We start from the raw sequence: 20,397 nt of genomic DNA on the forward strand, positions 1-20,397 counted from the left end.
GTTGAGATGGCCGAGTTGGTCTAAGGCGCCAGATTAAGGTTCTGGTCCGAAAGGGCGTGGGTTCAAATCCCACTCTCAACATTCATCTTTTTTTGTGTAAGTAAGATACATTATTGCTTTTTTTTTTGGACTTCAATATTGGTTTTTTTTTTAGTAGATTGGACAACCTCCAATTTTAGGTATACAACACACTTACACACTCTTCACACTTTTACCATATCTTTTCTTCAATTACAATCTCTAGGGTTTGGACTTCAATATTGTTCAATATGCGAGAAATGTAATGGGCTTCCTTTATCTGCTTATATGGTTATTGATAGACAAAAAAAAAAAAACATAACAACGGACTCGCTCTCTTAAATTATATTAAATTTGTCTGAACTTGAGGACAAAATCTAAATACACCACCAAACGGACAAAAAACATTAAAAAAAATGAAAAGCAGAAACTTGATATCTTATGTATTGTTAGTTTTTATTCCATTCTCTCTTTTCATGAAATTTCTTACAACCATAAAAAATTTGTTTTTATTTGGAAAAACAAAGAATTACGAAGAAGAAGATTTCCATACTGGTGGTATAGAAGGTGCCATTCAATTAAATTATGATAATATGTCATAGTTTAAGTCAATATCAATTTTTTACTTATATATATATATATATATTCTTCATTTTTCCCTTTTCCTAAGACGGCCTTAGAAAATTTAGTAGAATTTACAATCTGAATATTTTTCTATATCCCTGCTTTAAATAAGACAATTAAGATATAAATAAATGTTAGATTCCTAATCCCCATTGTAGGGTTTACTTTCTTCGTCAAAGTGTTCTTTTATGTATTATTTCAAGAATAGGGTAGAAATTGATGTATATGGATGTCTTCTTATATATGTATAAAGATAATTAGTCTATCATTATTCAAAGTTAACAGCCTCTTCTTTATTTTTACTATTAATCTATATATAGTGGGAGAAAATGTTAATACTTTAGTAGTTGGAGTAATTTCTTTACTTTAATTTGAGTGGACTAAACCATTTTTATATTATCTATTGATGGAACACGCCATCATCAAATTAAACAGGCAAATAAACTTCATAAAGTTTAATTTTGTGTCTCATTTAATTCTCAATAATTATACATACTTACATAGTGATGCCTTTCAGCATTGTACAAAGAAGATTCACGTTACTACATATGCATCAATAGAGTCAAACGTAACATATGAATCAATAGAGTTAAGCCACAAATAGAGATAGCAACAGTATATATCCAAATCTACGAATATTCACTCCGCTCCTATCTGTTTAGACCTATTTTGATGTGAGAGTGAGTTTTTAGTGGGATAGAATTTTGAGCGTGGCAGAGAGGCGGATTTAGATAATAAATAATATCCATCCTAATATATAATTTTAATATATAATATATGTAATATTTATAAAATAATTAATAATATTATATTATATTATATTTTTATTTTAATTTATATTACGTATATAATAACAATTATATAAATTTTAATATTTAATTTTATTTATAAAAATAGATAAAAACAGAATGAGTTAAGATTTAACTTTTTATTACATGTGAGTAGAAATGGAACAAATTCTATATAAATTATTGTGGGATAAAATGAAGTGGAATAACTAATAAGACAAATGAAACATAAAATAGTAAAGAGGATCGTAGATTTAAGATAGGGCATACGTATGCGTGGTTATAGCCACAGCTTATTGTTATAGGTAATTAAAAAATAAAATAAAATAAATAAAAATTCTGTGGCTATATAAGCATATCATAATGTGACGACCACATACATGTCTAAAAAATAAACAAAATAAAATAAAAGTACAACCTTACCTCCATACTATTTTACGCACACATCTTTTATTACTGTGATTTTTCTTCACCAAATCTTCTTGCTCAATACACATTAGAACTAGTAATGGATAGGGTATGGTAAGATTTGGACTCTATTCTAATTTTATTTGCGGGTAGAAAATTTTAATAAAACTCTATCCTATTCTATTTACGGATTAAAAATTTCTCAACCCGAACTCTATCCGCACCCTAAATTACAAAACTTTATCCTACCAAACTTTATTCGCAGAAATATTATTTTTTTAAAAAATAAATATAAAACTCAATCATTCTAAATTTTATACATATTAACAAAATAAAAAAATAAATAACTAAATTCAAATTAAAATAAAAGACAATAAAATCTTAAAGAAATTCAGCATAAAATTACAAACATACATATCGTTATATTAATAAAATAAAAAATTAAATTTAAATTAAAATTAAAAACAATAAAATCCTAAACAAATCCAACATAAAATTACAAATAGTATAATTATCAAGTTCTTAATAAAATTAAAATAACATAAACAAAGATAAATGTCTTCAAACATTTCTTTTAATTCCAAGTTCTTGCAACATTATTCTTCCGTCAGTTTAAAAAATGCATCATCATCTTCATTAGCAGTTTGATAATCAGCTTTTTCACCTAAAAATCAAATACAACAATAATTTTAACACAACTAAACAAATTGAAAAACTTAAAAATAAACATAAATAACCTCTTTTATAATATTCTGTCTACAACCAATTTTGATTGCACATAAGAGCTTCTACCGTATTTTCATGAAGACTACCACGATGAGTAGCAATTATACGGTCACTTGTGCAAAAAGAAGACTCAGAAGCAACAGTAGACACAGGAATGACAAATATGTCTCTTGCAATTTTCTGAAGAGTTGGAAACTTAACTCTATTTACCTTCCACCAAGCTAATATATCAAAATCAGGAGTTAAAGGATGAACATCTTCCTCTACATAGTGATCAAATTTCGTCTTCACAAATGAACTTTTTTTCTTCTTCTTTTGTCTAATATACAATTGATAACCAACATCATCATCTTCATCTGCATTAACCCTAAGCTCTTGTGTAGATTCCACTGACATATTGCTTGAATTAGATATATTCTTTTGATATTCATGAAGTAACTCATAACATTTCTGTTTGATTCTCTCAACTTTCCTTGTACATTCATTAGAATTTTCACATACCCTAACAAACTTATATTCAACCACATCAAGCTTATACCTAGGATCTAAAATTGCAGTAACACCCATAATGCCATGAATTTTTTCCCAATATTTATCAAACTTTCTCTTCATCATACATGCCATGCTAATAATAACTGGATTAAGAGAAACAGTCTATTTTTCCAATCCAACATGTATCTCACATACTTTATTAAAGTAAATATTGACAGTTGAAACTTGAGTTCCAGAAAATAACCGAGTCACATTATAAAAAAGTTTTAATTTACCACAAATTTTTTTTGCAAGTTCCTATTCCTCATTACTTGAATTTTTTTTGCAAGTTTCCATTCCTCATTACTTGGCACACTTTTATAATTGGAGTCTTTTTGTTTTAGTCGAGCAAAGACATCTCTGTACAACCATGCAGTTTCTAACATCACATAAGTGAAATTCCATCTAATCATACAATCAAGAGATAATTTTTGGTAAAGGGAACACCTGAATTTACTACACCAACTCACAAAAGTTTCATGTCTTTTACTAGTTGAAGTCCAATACACCACTCTATTATAAATTTTCTCCACACTTTTTTTAACTAAATTGAAACTATCCTTCACAATTAGGTTTAAAATATGAGCACAGCAACGCATATGTAATAACTTACTCCCTAACAACAAATAATTGTGTGATGATTTTTCTTAACATGTTATGAACATGAAGTATGAATCATAAGTGAGTAACATGATTTTTCTGTTTTTTTTTTTTTTCAAAATACTTAAGTTTTATGCACATTGTGTGATGATTTTTTTTATAACACATAATTAATTCAATATGTACATAAATTATGGAACATGTTCATTTTCGAAAATATTTTTGTCAGTTGTAATTCATATAACTTAGAATATACACATTGATTATATTCACAGATTTTATTTTCTATTAATCTCAACAACTACTTTAGTTCTTTTCTTAAGATGGTATCTAGATGGAGTTTTGTTGATATAATTTCAGTTGCAGTCGTAATTTGTTGTTTTCAAATTTTTAACGGCACTTAAATATGCAGCAATATCTATATGTAGTTACTCTATTTATCTATTCTTTTTTAATATATATTTTCAAATAAACTTGTTGTTTTTCTGCAAATGGGCATCACTTTATGATTGAATTGTATAACAATTTTAATCATTATTATGTCGATTACATTAGTTTTGGTATTACATGTGTGATTCTCAGAATTATTGAACATGGGTTTGGGTTCTGTTAGGGTTATGTACTTATGTTTCCCTTGAATTTAAAAGTAAACCTTAGAAATGAGTAAATTATATATATACCACTCTATACTTAATTATTTTCCTTTACTTTTATCACTGACATCCCTTTAGTCTCAAAATGTATTGGGTTCGTGGCTCATTTTTTTTGTCATGGAATAAAGATTGGTGTTGTTCAATGTAATGGACGTATGGACAAATTTTTCTCTGCTACGGTGTTAGATTTAAAACGTAAGCTACGTTTTACTTTTGGCTCATTTTTCTTTCTTTTTTTAAGGGAATAAACGTAGGCTACGTTCTGCTTTCTGCATGCTTTTCAAATTTTTTTTTATTGTGATTTAACCCAAACGTAGTCTGCGTTTTGTGATGGGTTTAGTTTTTTATTTTTTTCGTAATAACAAAACGCAGCTTGCGTTTTGTGCTGTATGTTAGCTTTTTTTTGGGAAATGCAAAACGCAGGTTGCGTTTTTTGTGGTGTCAGGTTAATTTTTTGAGAAATGAAAAACGCAGGCTGCGTTTTGTGAAAAAAATATTTTAATGAAGAGGTCTGCCTATAAATACGAAGCAAGCTTCGCCCAAATGGCCTCACTCCACTTCTACTCATCATACTCTTTTTTCTTATACATATGTTGTAGTTCTTAGTTTTTTTGGCAGTTAGGTGTGGCAAAAAAATCGGATTAGGTGAAGTTAAAGTTATCGAAAATATTGCAAATTTGCAAGTATATTATAACGGTGAAGTTATACCAAACACACATGAAGGAGTGACTTTTGTTTATGAATGTCCGTTGTCATTTGCTATTCCATGTGACATGAGTTTTGTTGAGTTGCAAAATGGGTTTTGTAATAACATTCAAAGCCACATTTTGAAAAGGGTGAGCAACCTTTTATACAGAAGTTCTATGCAAGTATTTGGTGGGCTAATACAGTTTCAATTAATGCCCATCACTGACGATGCCAGTATGCAACAGATGTTCTGTATTTATCAACAAACCCAATTTCACGTGCCGATGATAGAGCTGTACGTTGAGTTTGAACAGCAGTCAGCGTTGGATGCGGTCGGCAAGGAGGTCAATGTTAATGAGCTCGGGGATATACATTGGAAAGAAGATAATAATAACAGTAAAGAAGAGTTCGAAGCTAACTATAAAGTCGATGACGAAAACGATGACGGTGACTTGGCAGGCAATTCGAAGGTGCAAAATGAAGCGAATGCGATTGTAAGCCAGCACCTGTTTGGTGTTCTGTCTTTTATGCGGACTCTAGATCTCGAAGCCATGCATGCCCCAGAATTTCCTAAGTTTGCAAATACGGGTATGTTATGATTATTAACTCAAGTTTTCTATAGTGTTTATTTTATTTGCCTCGTCTGACTAATGGTGGTGCGCATGTCGTAGGTGAAGGCAACGTTGCGGTGGAAGATGGCGAGTTTAGTGTTAGAATGGAATTTGGTTCGAGAGAGTCGGTGATATCTGCAATCAAAAGCTACACTATCTCTAGAGGTGTTGATTACACTATGTATGAGGCTGAGCCGCAGACATTCTATGCGAAATGCAAGGGGTATGGTGCATGGTGCGATTGGCTTATCCGATCTAGCTTGATTCGAAAGAAAGCTTGTTGGGAGATCAGAGATACAATGGCAAGAACACGTGCAGTGTGGGCACGATTTCACAAGATCATGCCAAGTTGGACTCGGACACAATTGCAGATGCCATTAGGCCGTTGGTCGAATCAGACCCCTCGTTAAAGGTGAAGTCTGTTATTGCAGAAGTTCAATTTAGGTTCAACTACACTGTGAGTTACCGCAAGGCTTTGTTGGCAAAGCAGAAAGCTGTTGCCAAGGTTTTTGGTGATTGGAAAGTTTCTTACCAGACTCTGCCAGTATGGTTGAAAGCAATGACGGTGAAGATGCCAAGGTCTCATGTTCAAATAAAAATAGCTCCCCGTTTACCGTGAGAATGAGGAGGTTCAAGGTGTAAGAGTTCTGCACCGTATTTTTTGGAGCTTCTATTCGTGTATTGTAGCATTTAGACACTGCAAGCCACTGGTGCAAGTTGATGGCATGCACCTGTACGAAAAATATAAAGGTGCATTTTTGGTAGCAGTTGCACAAGATGAGAATCAAAACATTGTGCCTATTGCGTTTGTGATAGTCGAGGGCAAGCCGGCAGACGCATGGGAGTTTTTTCTAACCAATTTGCGGAGATATGTTGTTACCATTGATGGTGTGGGTATTATTTCTGACCGCCATACCTCCATCGACGCTGCAATAGCTCGCAGTAACGGTGCATGGTCACCACCAAGGGCGTGGCACATGTACTACATCAGGCATATCGGGTCCAACTTCTTAAGGAGGTTCAAGGCTCCATATTTTCATAAACTCGTGGTGAACACAGGTATTTCAACTCGCTGTTATGGTTCTATTCATAGTAAATTTGTGGCATCTGCTTATAATTAAATGGTTTGTTCAACAGGCTATTCTAGGACGGAGCAGGAGTACAACAAAAACTATCAAAGGATTAAAGAGCAGGGTGAGGCATATACTTAATGGTGCGATGAGATCGGTGTTGAGAGATGCGTGTTGGTATTTGATGGTGGTCATCGTTGGGGATATATGACGACAAACTTAGTAGAGTGCATAAATTCTGTCATGAAGGGTGCACGCAACCTTCTTGTGACTGCCCTTGTCCGGTTAACTTTCTATCGGCTGAATTGAGTTGTTCACTCGGAAGAGTACCGAGGCTTATGAGCGTCTCCGCAATGGATTCACGTATTCAAAATTTGCAACGAAGAGAGTTGAAGAAAGCTTTCGACGTGCAGGAAATATTGTGGTCAACCGGTTCGACAGGCGCAACGAGGTGTTTGAGGTTCGCGAAATGCAAGATGGTATCATTTACACTGTTAACCTTGCACAATGACACTGCGACTGTGGCCATTTCCAAGTCGAGCGACTTTCATGTCGCCACGTGCTTGCATGTTGCGCCAACCAGCGTCTTCATTGGCAAGTGTATGTGCACGATGTGTACAAGATGTCTGAAATCCGGAAGGTGAATAGAGGCGAGTTTGTTCCGATGGGTGACCCCTCTACGTGGGATAGATACAAAGGAGCGAAGGTGATCACCAACTGAACATTGAAGCGCGTGACGAAAGGAAGACCGAAGTCAACCCGCTACTTGAATGAGATGGATTCGCGTAATATGCGTGGTCCTTGCCGGTGCACTATATGTGGACGCGAGGGACATAGCCGCTGCCGATGTCCTCAGCACGCAGGTCCAAGCTCCACTGGAGGTCACTAGTCGTTAAGCTTTTCAATGTAACTTTGTTATGACCTACTTCATAATTATATGTTACTTTTTTTGTAACCTCGTCATTTACTTTAACTTATTTAACAATTTATAATAAATAAATTTTTTAACCTCGTTATTTAATTTTTTAGAGAACAAACATTTTCGATCCAAACAGAGTTACACAGGAACAAAGCTAAATATGTCATAATAATAAAACTGAACACAATCATCTAAATATAAGATAAGACACTGAATACAAATCTGAAAACAACGTTAAATACAATATCAACTGCAACAGACTACTTCCTCGGCACCTTCTTCGCATACAAATATGGGGTGTATTTGTCCGGAGGCGCAGTCTGTGTCCGTAAGTTATATGGATGACCCTGAGACACACCGGTGTCCAGCCCACTGCCAACGTTAAGACCACCGAAATCTGTCATGCTCGCACCACCAGTGTCATACAAACTGGAGCCACTCATCCTCGGAGCACTCGCTCCACCAAGATCATACTAGTGCTGTAAGTCGTATCCCAAGTCTCCCTCTTCCTGCTGCGGGTACTCATTCAAATCAAACAACTGGCCACGTGGTAGTGCGGAAGGACCGGACGGATCTACATGTCCCATCGGATCATCAAAGTCGAAGTCACCGGCATGACCTGAAGTGGCTCGACGACCACCAGAATGCTGAGATGTAGTAGGCCCTTCCTGCGGTGGCGGCGGGGATAGAAAATCTATATCTCTCAGGACCTGAGAGAAGTTGATGGTGTCAGATCCACCCAACGGACTAAAGTGACCCTCGGCTGGAATTACCAGCTTTGGTATGTAGGACTCAGGTGCCTGAGGCGACTGTGTTTCCGGTATATATGCTGCCTGTGCTGATATGCCAGCCACTGCTGGGCATATGCCGGATGCTGAACCTGATGGGCATATGCCGGATCCTGAAACTGCTGGGCATATGCTGGATCCTGAAATTGCTGGGCATATGCCGGCATCTGAACCTGGTGCTCATATGTCGGGACCTGATAGTGGTGCTCATATGGCGGCACTTAATTAATAATTAAATACAATTAATAGTAATTACTGATAACAATTTATAACCCTAAACGTTGATAATAAACATCATAATACTAGTAATTAATAATAATACATGTTCCTGCTGCTCATGAGGCGAGACTTGCTCCTGAGGGTTAGCTGGTTCTTCCTGTTGCTGTTGTGGTTCATTGGCGCCAACCTCTTCACCTAAAACTCTATCTGACAGTCACAGGTGCATCCCATACTGCTGTGTGTACCACTCGTAGTACACTAGGAGAGGATGGAAGTCAATAATCTCCTCGCCTAACTGCAATGTGTTATAGCTGTCAAATCTCCACCTGTTAACCCATTCACTGTAAATCTCTCCCTAGTCATGGTTCTGTGCTCCTGTCAACCGCTTGAAATGATCACGACCAAGGTCGAACGCCGGGCCTGGTAGAAGCTGTTGCATCCCGAATTGTCGTCTAACTCGGCCTGTCAGGTGCCATTCTACACTCAAATGACACTAGTAGTGACTGGGTAGAGCAGATAACCAAGTGGGGAGCGAGGATATCCGAAACTCCCACTCCCATATACGGCCGCCATATAAACTGTACATTAGTTACCAAGAGGCCAATTAGAAAAATTATTCGTCTGAATAAAAATATTAAACATTAATGGTTACAACTTACATCGTCAAATTAGTAATAATAATAATAATAATAAGGTTTAATTATTCTGTTGGTCCCTATAGTTTCGCGAAATTTTCAATTAGGTCCCTATACTTTTTTTCCTTTCAATTGGGTCCCTATACGTTATATTTTTTTTCAATTTAGTCCTTGCCGTGACAAAATCGTTTGAGATAACGGAATATTCTGTTCGAAAATAGAATATTCTCCTAATTAGATTAGAATTACTAATTAAATTCAACCCCATCTTTTTTAAATACCAAAACTAACCCTTAGCATTTTGTACTAAAAATGGAGAACCCTAGTGTCTACTCTGCTCTGCTTCGCGTTGGTGGTGTGTCGCTTCCGTTGCGTTCCCTCGCCATGGATTGCCGTGCCGCGCATCGCGTTGCCACACTACGCCTCGCCTAACCGCACCTCACCTTGCTGTTCTGCTCTTCGGGTGTCGATGCTGATGGTAGAATCTTCAAGAAACGCCCTATTCTAATCTCAGGTTCAGTGGAGAGTTATGGAGCTTATTTGGCTGATGGGTCAGAGAACAGGTGAGATCTTCAAAGAACTAATATCAAGTATTTAAGAATTAGCTGTGATAGCTCTTTACTTGTGGTGTTTGTTATATTTTCTTATCTTCTGTGTAGCCAGTTAATTCATCAACATAGTTAATGATATTTTAGATATGATAATATTCCAACCTTTCTTCTTCATCTTGGTGTCCCATTTTAATCTCTTGGTTTTTGAGGAAGAATTGATTGACTGAGATTGGGAATAAGGAGAAGCTAAATGTTTTAGGGGTGTTCTATTCATATTGTGTTATTTTTTTTTCAATTTTTTTAGTTGTTTTCAGTTTATGTCTCTCAAGTTGTAAATTCTTAAGTTGTGTGAATTTGTAGTTTAGTTTCATTTTTACTTAATTGTTTGCAACTTCTGTTTGTTTCTCAAATTATATTCTAAATTTTGTTGATGGCTATGATCCATGGATTCTTCAAAATTAAGGATGTATTATATTGCACTCGTATCTTTCAAAGAGTATTTGAGCCAAGAAAATTTGAGTTCTTGGGTTTACACATTTTCATTTTAGAAATCTTAACTAGTGTCAGTGTCCATGGATCTTGATACAACATCTTATTTATTTATTTTTTAAGTTTGATCGGTTGCTTACAAGTAACTAATTTGGTTGATCATTTGATCCCTCTTGTTCTTGTTCGGATTTATTACTGTGTTGGGTCACGGCAGTTAATTAAGGTCTGTATTTGAAATTATTATTGCTTTAGCTGCTGATAATTTGCAATCATTTGTACTAATTATAATCCATTTAAACCTGCAACATATAATACTTTAATATGTTCTTCAGCTTCATCTTTTTTGGTCTTGAAAACACTATCCAATTCTACTTTCAATGTAGTTAGTGTGTATGATTATTATTCATAATTGGAGGTATGACATGTGCGACTGTGGAAGGCATTTTGAGAGATCTTCCAGGAGTCAAGAGGGTTGTAGTGGCTTTTGCTATTTTGTTGATTGGAATATTGTCTTTGATCCTGAAGTTCCTAGATACTTAGTTGATGGGATTGAAGGGGGAAGCAATGGAAAATTTAAATTACGTGTTAGAAACCCTTATATAAGGATGGCTTCTAAAGATGTTGAGGATAGCTCAACTATGTTTTGACTCTTCATATCTAGCTTGCTTCTTAGTATGAGTATTTTTAATTCTTCCTTTGATACTTTGTGCATATGCTTCCAATAGTTACACTTTACTTACATTTTTTTTATTTCTTTGAATCCAATGTGAATTCACTTGTTAGATCATGGCCGTGCTTATTGGATGGCTACTCATTTTAAGTGCAAACAGTTCTCTCTTTTTTGTTTTTCAAAGAAAACAAGTCAGATTATCTTTGTGAAAATACATATAAAGATTCAAACCAAGATTTGATATTATTTCTCAAACAAAAAAATCTTGATGTTCTTAAAAAGTGTATATTATTTTACAGATTATAATGTTGAATAATTGTATTTTGTATGTTATTTTATAGATTATAATGTTGCACAGCACAATACGAGGGCACATGTAATTGCAGGTTGTTACTGCCAATTGAAGTGGTGTATTGATTATTGTTCATAGCAAACTTTTTCAAGTTGAAAATGAGGGTAATGTGTTGTGTCTGCAGAAACAATAACTGACATTTCGATTGCTGTGGCATTTGAAATTGGAGCAGGTATCTAGTACTTGAAGAAAGTGAGAGCTAAAGCATCAGTAACATGTGGAGTCCAAAACAATGAGAACATACTCTTCTGTCTAATATATAATTCTTTCTTTAGAAAAAGTTACGTTAATAAATTCTTTGTATAAAATTTGATTTGTTATATTTTTTGGGATAATTTTGACAATTCATTATATATATATATATAGACAATTCATTTTATATATATTTATTACTATTATTTCTGTTTCATTTTATCCAATCCTTTTTTTAGTATGTTCTTAAGATAAGATATTTTGAAAGTTAAAAAAAAAGAAAAATATTTTTGGTATAATTTATATATAAACAAGCAAAAAAATGATAGTGACAAAATAAAAAGGATTATAGAAATATCTTTTTTGTTGTAGAATCATTGAATAGGGATTATAGGAATATCTTTCATTGAATATTTATAGTTGTAGCGAAATTTTCAATTAGGTCCCTATACTTTTTTCTTTTCAATTGGGTCCCTAAGGGTATACAAGTAATTTCACAATTCACTAACATTTTTTTGACGTTTAACATTAATAAGGACTAAATTGAAAAAAAAATTAACGTATAGGGACCCAATTGAAAGGAAAAAAAGTATAGGGACCTAATTGAAAATTTCGTGAAACTATAGGGACCAACAGAGTAATTAAACCTAATAATAATAATAATAATAATAATAATAATAATAATAATAATAATAATAATAATAACAACGATAACAATAACAATAACAATAAAAACCAATACCGTTGTGCGAGTTGAATACTAACATCGACGAGCTGATCGCGGGGTATAGGTGTCAGGAATGGCATACGCTCCCATGCCCAAACAAAAAGAAGTATCGGTGGGCCGTCCATCTCTTTGCAGTTGTATCGTGATGCACGACACAACGATCTATATAGGTGTGCCAGACTGGCTGCCCCCCAACTGTATGCTGAAATCCGGTAGAAATCCCGAAATAGCGGTAGAAACTTCGAGTTCAACGAAGTGGTCGACTTATCCGGAAATACAACCGTTCCGAGCATGCAGAAAATGTGCGCCCAGACGTAACGCTCAATAGACTCCTGAATGTCACACGGCTCGGTATCTCTGCACCGCCGGACCCAGGGTATACTAACCTTACCCAATACATGATCCTGCGGACCAGGCTCCCGACCTGTGATGTAGTTCTCCACCAAAAACTGGTGACTACTATCTGATCTACCAGTAACGGGCTCCCTATTAACCGGGAGGTCAAGAATATATAAAACATCTTCCAATGTCACTGTCACCTCACCGACTGGAAGATGAAATGTATGGGTCTCCGACCTCCATCTTTCGACCAAAGCACTCAGTAGTGCAGAATGACCTCTAAGTTCGCCTACTCGTAAAACATGTTGATACCCAATCAGTGCTAGTGAAGCTGCAACTACTTCATTAAAAATCTCTAACGGATCTAATTTTCTGAACAACAAATTCCTGATAGCCTGCGAAAAAAATTAACAATAAACAACAACAACAACAACAACAACAACAACAACAACAATAACAACAACAACAACAACAATAATAATAATAATAATAATAATAATAATAATAATAATAATAATAATAATAATGACAACATTACTAATAATAATAGTATAGTATAATTACAGTAGCAATAATAAACCCTAATAATACTGTTAATAATAACGATAATAATAATATAATATAATAACAGTATTAAAAAAATTAAACCGTAATGAGAAATAAATAACAACATAATATATATAAAAAAAATTAATAACCACAATACTACTAATTACAACACAAATAAATAAAGTTCAACTAAATATATATATTTATTGTTAAATATTAAAAAAAATTACTTACAAATTGAGGATGGTCCAAATACTCAATAATATGTTCTTCTGTTTTGGAAAAATCACGCACCATTTTTTTCGGTACACTTCTTCTTCAACAACACTTTGCTTTTTTACTGTAACTCTTGCTTCCTCACTCTCCTTCAACCCTTTCTCACTTTGCTTTAGTAACTCATTTTTTACTTTGGTCCCCTTCCTATTTGCGTTTTCGCTTTTAAGGACCAAGGCGAACACCCTTCGACAACACGTGGTGCGCATGCAGCTTGGAAGCCTGCAAAACACAACCTCCGTTTGGCTCTGCTATGCTGACAAACGCAGCCTGCGTTTTGCGCAGTCCCATGTTGATCAACACTTGCTCCTGTCGACATACAGGGTATGTTTCGCTTGCTGGTTCCCTTCTCAGCCCAATTGCAGCCTGCGACCTGCAAATTTTTATTTCAACGCCTGCAAAACGTTACCTGCATTTTACAGATCTCTGATCAATGCAGGTCCACATTTGTGGACAACACACCATGCATCCATATACAAGTTTATCACTATTCTTTTATCCATAACCAAATTAATTTCTGTCATTTTGTAATATTTTGTTTTTTGTATGTCCCTGCGAAACATAGATACATGCACTAGTATGTTCCTATTCTATTATGTACCTAGTATGTTCCTATTATATTGATGTTAGAGCATAGTTAATAAATATATTTGGTTGAGAAAGCATACAAAGACAATACAAAAACTAAACAACGTAAATAACCATTTAAAAAATTAATTAATTTCAAATTAATTATAAAATTAGAATTTGAATTTGAATAATTAAAATTAAATAACGTAATTTTTTAACATACCGTGACACTACGTCTTTATTCAATCTCAACTCTCCTCCTCTTCCTCCACCACTCACACAAATATTAGCCCGACACTCCTCCTCTTCTGTCGCTCAGCCTAACGCGCCTTTTCGCACCTCCGCAGTGCGTCCTCACCGATTGTTGAAGCTGTATTGGGCTGTTGCTACTTCTTTGTGCTGCTGTTGCTATTTTCGCATCATTCTTCTCTGGCGGCGTTGCTGCGGTGTCGCGCCATCCTCTCGTAAAGTTGCTGTTGCATCGTATCGATTTGTCGTTCTGAGGCACTATAATTTCCAATAAAAGCCACTGGAGAGTGAACCATCGATGGAGCCATCAATCCGATTGTTCTATCGTCCAGGTTACCGCTGTCAGTTACTGCCACGTGAGTGATGCTATCGCACGCGTTCTCCATGCACCACTGTTGTTTCGCATTTCACGGGCACCGTTGCTGCTGCCTCGCGATCCTTGGATGGCGCTGATGCTGTCTCATCACCGTCCTCCCTCCGCTGCCATGATGCTCCTCCTCCTCCTCTTCCTCTTCTTCCTTTTTTTCCGGATGTGACTTTTATTCTTTAGGTTAATTAGATGAATTGTTATTCATTTTACTAAATATGTAGATGGTTATTTTCATTCTAAAGTGGATATTTATTTAGTTTGGATTAGATTTAAGTAGATACAATAATATTTGCTGAATGTTTATTTTACTAGAGATGTAAATGGTTAGTTCATTCTAAAGTGGATGTTTATTTAATTTGGATTAGATTTAGGTAGATACAAGAAAATTTGTTGGATGTTCATTTTACTAGGTATGATAGCTTGATGGAGAAGAAACTCGGTGGCACTGAGGCTGACTGGTGAGGGAGAGACCGACGACGCAATGAGATTTGGGAGGGGATATGCGATAGTAAAAGGGTTGGTGAATGGTTAAAGTGTAAAAGGTGAAAGTAGAGTTTTTTGGAGGATAATTTGTGATGGACTGTGTTTTTTTTTTCACTTTATGTGGACTGAAAGTGCAGTCCACTATTTACGTTGTATATAATTTTTGATAAATAAATAAAAAAGATTGTGAACAATATAAATAATGAGCTATATTCAAGATCCACTAAATATAAATAAATCTAATTAATTTAAAATTTAAATTTTAAAATTAAAATTATTTTTTAATTTATTATTTACGTTACTAAAAAAAAGTCGTTCCTCTATTTTATTTTTTTTCTTATTTTGATTTCCGGGTTGATGAGTTCAATTAAGGCATGTTGGATTAAAAAATAGTTTTTGAAAAGTGTAGATTATAATAAAACATTTAATTGGTTGGTCCACAATGGAGGAAACAGACAATATGACCAACCCGGACAAGATTTGGTGAGGGTGCATTCTAAGTTTTGACTTTGTCTTTTGCTTTTAACAACTTTTAATTTTAGATATTACATCATAAATATAAATATATTATTTACTCACATATTAGAGTATTCGACAATTTTAAAAAAAATTATTCATTAGTTAATATTATTAAAATTCAAACTCAAATATAATATATTAAAAAATCATCTCAACTATATCTCAGCTGCAGCAACCAATCTTGAAATGTGAATTGAGGCACTCCACAAGTTCGGGTTGGTGAGCATTGAGGCAGAGGTTGGTTCCTTGAATTCTTAGGCTTTATTTTCGTGAGTGCAAGTTGTGGTGCTTGTGGCCCAATGCCTACCTAGTTTGCTGCATAAACTGGTAAATTACAAAATGATGTACCGAAATAAAGGGGCAGTTCGGGCAATATCAAAATCTAATGTTTTTTTTTGTTGGTTCCACTAGCTAATATACTAATCTGACAACGGTGCTAGTTGTGAGCTTATAATTAACAAATATTTAGGGTAGTGGTAGGTAGTTTCGCCAAAATACTATACTAATTCCATTAAATTATGGAAAATGATGGGGACTAGTATAAAAGAATAAAGAATTAATTAATATTAGTTCCCTTGTAAGATAAATATTTAAAAGATATTTGATGGGTACGTTTCGGTATCAATTTGCTTCAAGGAAAAGTATTTGCAGTGTTACAAGATATTTTGTAAAATAATTACGTTTTCCGTCCCCAAAATTGAATATAAACTAGCTTTTTCTTATTGAATACGCTAGTATTTCACCTTCACACTTATTAGGATTGGAAATTTGGAATACATACGGAGATTAATTTTATGGTATTTTTTATTGCAGTATTTAAATTATCTAACTTATTTTTAAAGCATAAAAAATAAAATATTTAAAATTTATTAAATATTATTTATTTATTTATTTTAGTAAATTAGCTACAATGAAATAGGTATTATTAGCAAGTTCAGAGTTCAGACAAATGGCAAAAAGAGATAAAAAATGACAAGCTTAAAATTTAAGAAACGCACATGCAGTGATGCCGGGGCACAAAAGAGTAAACGAGTGTCTACACACAGTTCCAAGAAGTTATCCCAAAAATACTCCATTATTATCTACACTTTTCTCCTCTTTTCTTTTCTATTTTCATGTAAAAAACACCAAATAACTACCCCAACACAAAACCTTGAAGTATAATGGCATTTCATTATAGAGTAAGATTTAGATACACTATAAAATATAAAATGATACAATTGTATAATTATATTTATCTTTTTATATAATTATTTATATATTTAATATAAAATAAATTATTTTTATTAATATAATATTATATAACAAGATACAAATATAAAATTATTTTACATCATACATACGCACAATAAATACAAATTATTCGTAGAAGAATCAAAGTCATTCTTCACACCAAAATTCCGTATATTTTAAAATTTTTCAAACTTAATTTAAAAAAATAAATAAGTTTAGGAACATAAATACACTCCACTATAAAAGAGAATCAAAATAATAAAGTAATTATTTTATGTTTATATTCAGAAAACTCAAAATTACAAAATAATTAATTAATTAAAAAAACGCTAATTTCCTCTCGAAGAGGGTGTCCAAGGAGTCATGTCCATAGGATAACTACCCAAGACTCTCAAGAAAGAGGTGAATTCCTGCACCTCTGCCAAGGCATTCTGAGCCCTAACATCCGCCATAGACGCCTCAAAATCAACGTAGAATAGATACTCAAAGTGCTTCGCCGTTCCAACGTTCGCATCATCCACGAGCCTTATCGGACGGTTCCTGTGTGGCCGCGACTCGATCTTCGTCAAGCTTATGTTTCTGAAGGCGAACGCCGATAGCACCTTGAAAAGTACCGAAGTGCCCTTATCGTGCGCAAAAACAATGCTTGTCTTGAACGGCCTGTCCGTACGAGGAATTATCGGTTCTCGTGCTAGCATCACGAATCGGGTTACGTTGCTCGGGTCGTCTTGGATCCCGTCCGCTAAAACTTGGAGTCCATACAGCTCTGCCGCGCGAGCGCTCGCAATTGCCGCCGTGTCGCGGAGGCAGTTGACTGCCACGAACTCTGCAGCACCCGCGGTGTCGTCGACAGCCTCGCGAACCACGTTGAGGCCGAGCTTTGTGAGAGTGTGCTCACACTGAGCTAGAGCTTGAGGGTGCGAGATTACGCGGCTGAGGTACTCCTTTCGTACGCCGGGGAGAGCGAGGAGGCAGTGGTGGACAGGGAGCTGTACCTCGCCAACGATGTGAAGGCGGTGGCGGAGGAGGAGATCGTAGTTCCGGTGGATCGATCCGCCAAGGGAGTTTTCAACTGGGAGTACAGCGCGGTCGGCAATCCAGAGCTCCACTGCCTGGAACGCCACCTCGAACTGGTCGCAAGGTATGGCCTCACACTTAGGGTAAGCTTTTCCAGCGGCGGCCTCGGAGTATGCGCCAGGAACGCCCTGGTATGCCACGCGAAGCTGCGAACCGTGCATCGGAGCCGGCGAGAGGTCAGAAATCGTTAGCGGCTTGGGAGGCAGCGACTTAGCGTTGTCTCCGCTGCCGTTAATCGGGACGAGATTAAGGTCCGTAACAGCTGTTTTGTGGCCGTTAACAGCGGCGATGTTATCAGCAGCAGAGTTGTTGTTTCCGGTGGAATTAGAGGAAGAAGAAGATTTTTCCTCCGAGAAGACTTTGCTGGATAAAATGGCGCAGGAGCTCTGCCAGTCAACTCGGTTGGAGCCGATTCCGAAGCTGGTGGGTTCGAAGGCATAAACGCATTTAACGCGGTTCGGGCCGGCCCATTTGGAACGCTGTTTTAGGAGGTAGTTGAGACTGACAGTATTAGAAGGTGGCTGCGTTAGGGTGGTCATGTCGAAATAAAATTGAAATTAAAATGAGATAGAAATTGAAGGTCAATTAGGGGGTTTGTGTTTTCTCTAGAAAATGGAACGACAAGCTGAGAAAAGAATGGTGGGGTGGGTAAGGGGCTTAAATATTGGTAGAGCGAGTTGTTAGAGAAATTGCGTAGCAAGTGTTAGGAGGAAGATGGTATTTTTCAGGTCGCTTGGTCAATCTCACACCTACCCTCCTATTTTCTATACCTCTCTTACCCCTCCCACACTGCAATATTTTATTATTTTATTTCTTTCTCTCTTTACTTGCTAGATAGTAGATACGTATATTTAAATTTTTTCCATTTTATCACGTTTATGGTTTTATATAATCTTAATATATGAGATTATGAGTTAATGAACACAATCTAACTTCTTTATATACAATCGTTTTGATTTTTTTATAGATTTATAAATTAAGTGTTATTTAGATTATTTTTTATTAATTTAATATTGATAGTAATTATTATAGTAAAAACATATAGAGTATATAAAATTAATTATAAAATATTTTTTATTAATTTTTTGTTTTGTTTTATTTAAAAAGTTTAAAATAAATGAAAACAAAAAACTAAAAAAATATTTTATGATTAATTTTATGTACTCTTTATGTACTTTTATTATAATTAATTATTATTAATATTAAATTAATAAAAAAATAATTCAGATAACATTAAGAAAAAAATTAATTAATTAATTATACCATTCATTGATATAAAGATGTATCGGAATGACCAAAATATGCATCAATATAATTTCTTAATTTCTTATGCACCATAATTATTACTTACTCTAATTTCTTCTTTGAGAAACGTTTATCTGGCCAAACATTGTGTTTAAAGTTGTGACTTTTCTAAAAGGAGAAAATAAATAACTTGCTGTCAACCTATTGTTTGACTAAATTAAAAAATAATATTTGTATATGCTGTGTATATAATTATTTTGATGGGAGGCTTANATATATATATAAAGAAAATGAATTACACATTTGCTTACCTGGTTGGATGTGGTGGGGACAAAAAAAACTGATGGATTTAGAACAGAGTTTTGATAGAAAGGTTAATACTTAGATGGGTTTGATTTGATACACTCTAGAGAGTCAAATCATTTGTTTAGTGGCTTTAAAATAGTTATTAGTATTTCTACACATTTATTCAAACAAAATAAATTATTGCAGACGCAAAACAAATAAGAATACCGTGCTATTGAATGACAAATTGAAGGAACAAGAATGTAACAATAATATAGAGGGTAATTATAGTCCTGGACTCCTGGTAATGAACTTAATTTTAACTAAATAAGATATTAAGCTAAAGTAAGTACAATAATTAAGAAATGGATAATAAAATGTATTTTGATAAGATGCGTTTTTAACTTTTAACGACACATTTTTAAAGATATTATAAAATAAAATATTTTGTTGAAAATTTGAAAATATATTTTTTATTTATTTTTAATATATTGAATGCATAAAAAAACTTTAAAAAATATATAATTATAATCTTAACTTATTCATTTTAGAATTTAGTAAAACCCATATATATTAAAATAATTATTAATAATTTTGTAAATTTTGTTACTTTAATAAATATAAAATAAATATAGAGTTTAATTTTGATGCACTTACAGTATAAAGTGTTTTACACAGTTATGCAATCATATCCGTTTTTTTAGATGACCATTCACGTGGTCAATGTAAAAAATAGTTATTTTTACTGACATTATATAATTGGATGCACGTGTAAAACTATTTTATACTATCAATACATCAAAATTAAATTTATAAATATATTAAAAACTTAAATTTTTAATTTTATAAAAAATTAAATTAATAACATTAACATATATCGTGTAGCTAAACTTTTTATTTTATTTATTTTTCTCATTTAAAAATAGTATTCATGATAAGATTATATA

The 20,397-nt window shown here is 34.2% G+C and overlaps 1 protein-coding gene, 1 long non-coding RNA gene and 1 other non-coding gene across 4 annotated transcripts in view; 1 reads left to right on the top strand and 2 right to left on the bottom strand.

Moving 5' to 3' along the window:
* Positions 1-81, top strand: TRNAL-AAG (transfer RNA leucine (anticodon AAG)). The gene has a single exon. It is a non-coding gene; the product is annotated as a tRNA-Leu (tRNA).
* Positions 82-15,766: 15,685 nt separating this feature from the next.
* Positions 15,767-20,397, bottom strand: part of LOC107461883 (uncharacterized) — a 15,564-nt gene continuing 10,933 nt past the window's right edge. Inside the window, exon 7 of one of the 2 annotated variants that reach the window (XR_008002004.1) lies at positions 15,767-15,925. This is a non-coding gene — a long non-coding RNA (uncharacterized LOC107461883). Of the gene's footprint in view, positions 15,935-20,397 lie in introns of both variants that reach the window. The other variant, XR_008002003.1, reaches the window with a different exon arrangement.
* On the bottom strand, positions 17,084-18,612 carry LOC127741085 (arogenate dehydratase 3, chloroplastic-like). Its single transcript, XM_052252579.1, has one exon. It carries the CDS (start codon positions 18,457-18,459, stop codon positions 17,173-17,175), a length of 1,287 nt encoding a protein of 428 aa, XP_052108539.1. The 5' UTR covers positions 18,460-18,612; the 3' UTR covers positions 17,084-17,172.

The sequence above is a fragment of the Arachis duranensis genome, chromosome 8, assembly GCF_000817695.3.
Source record: "Arachis duranensis cultivar V14167 chromosome 8, aradu.V14167.gnm2.J7QH, whole genome shotgun sequence".
NCBI classification, from domain to species: domain Eukaryota; kingdom Viridiplantae; phylum Streptophyta; class Magnoliopsida; order Fabales; family Fabaceae; genus Arachis; species Arachis duranensis.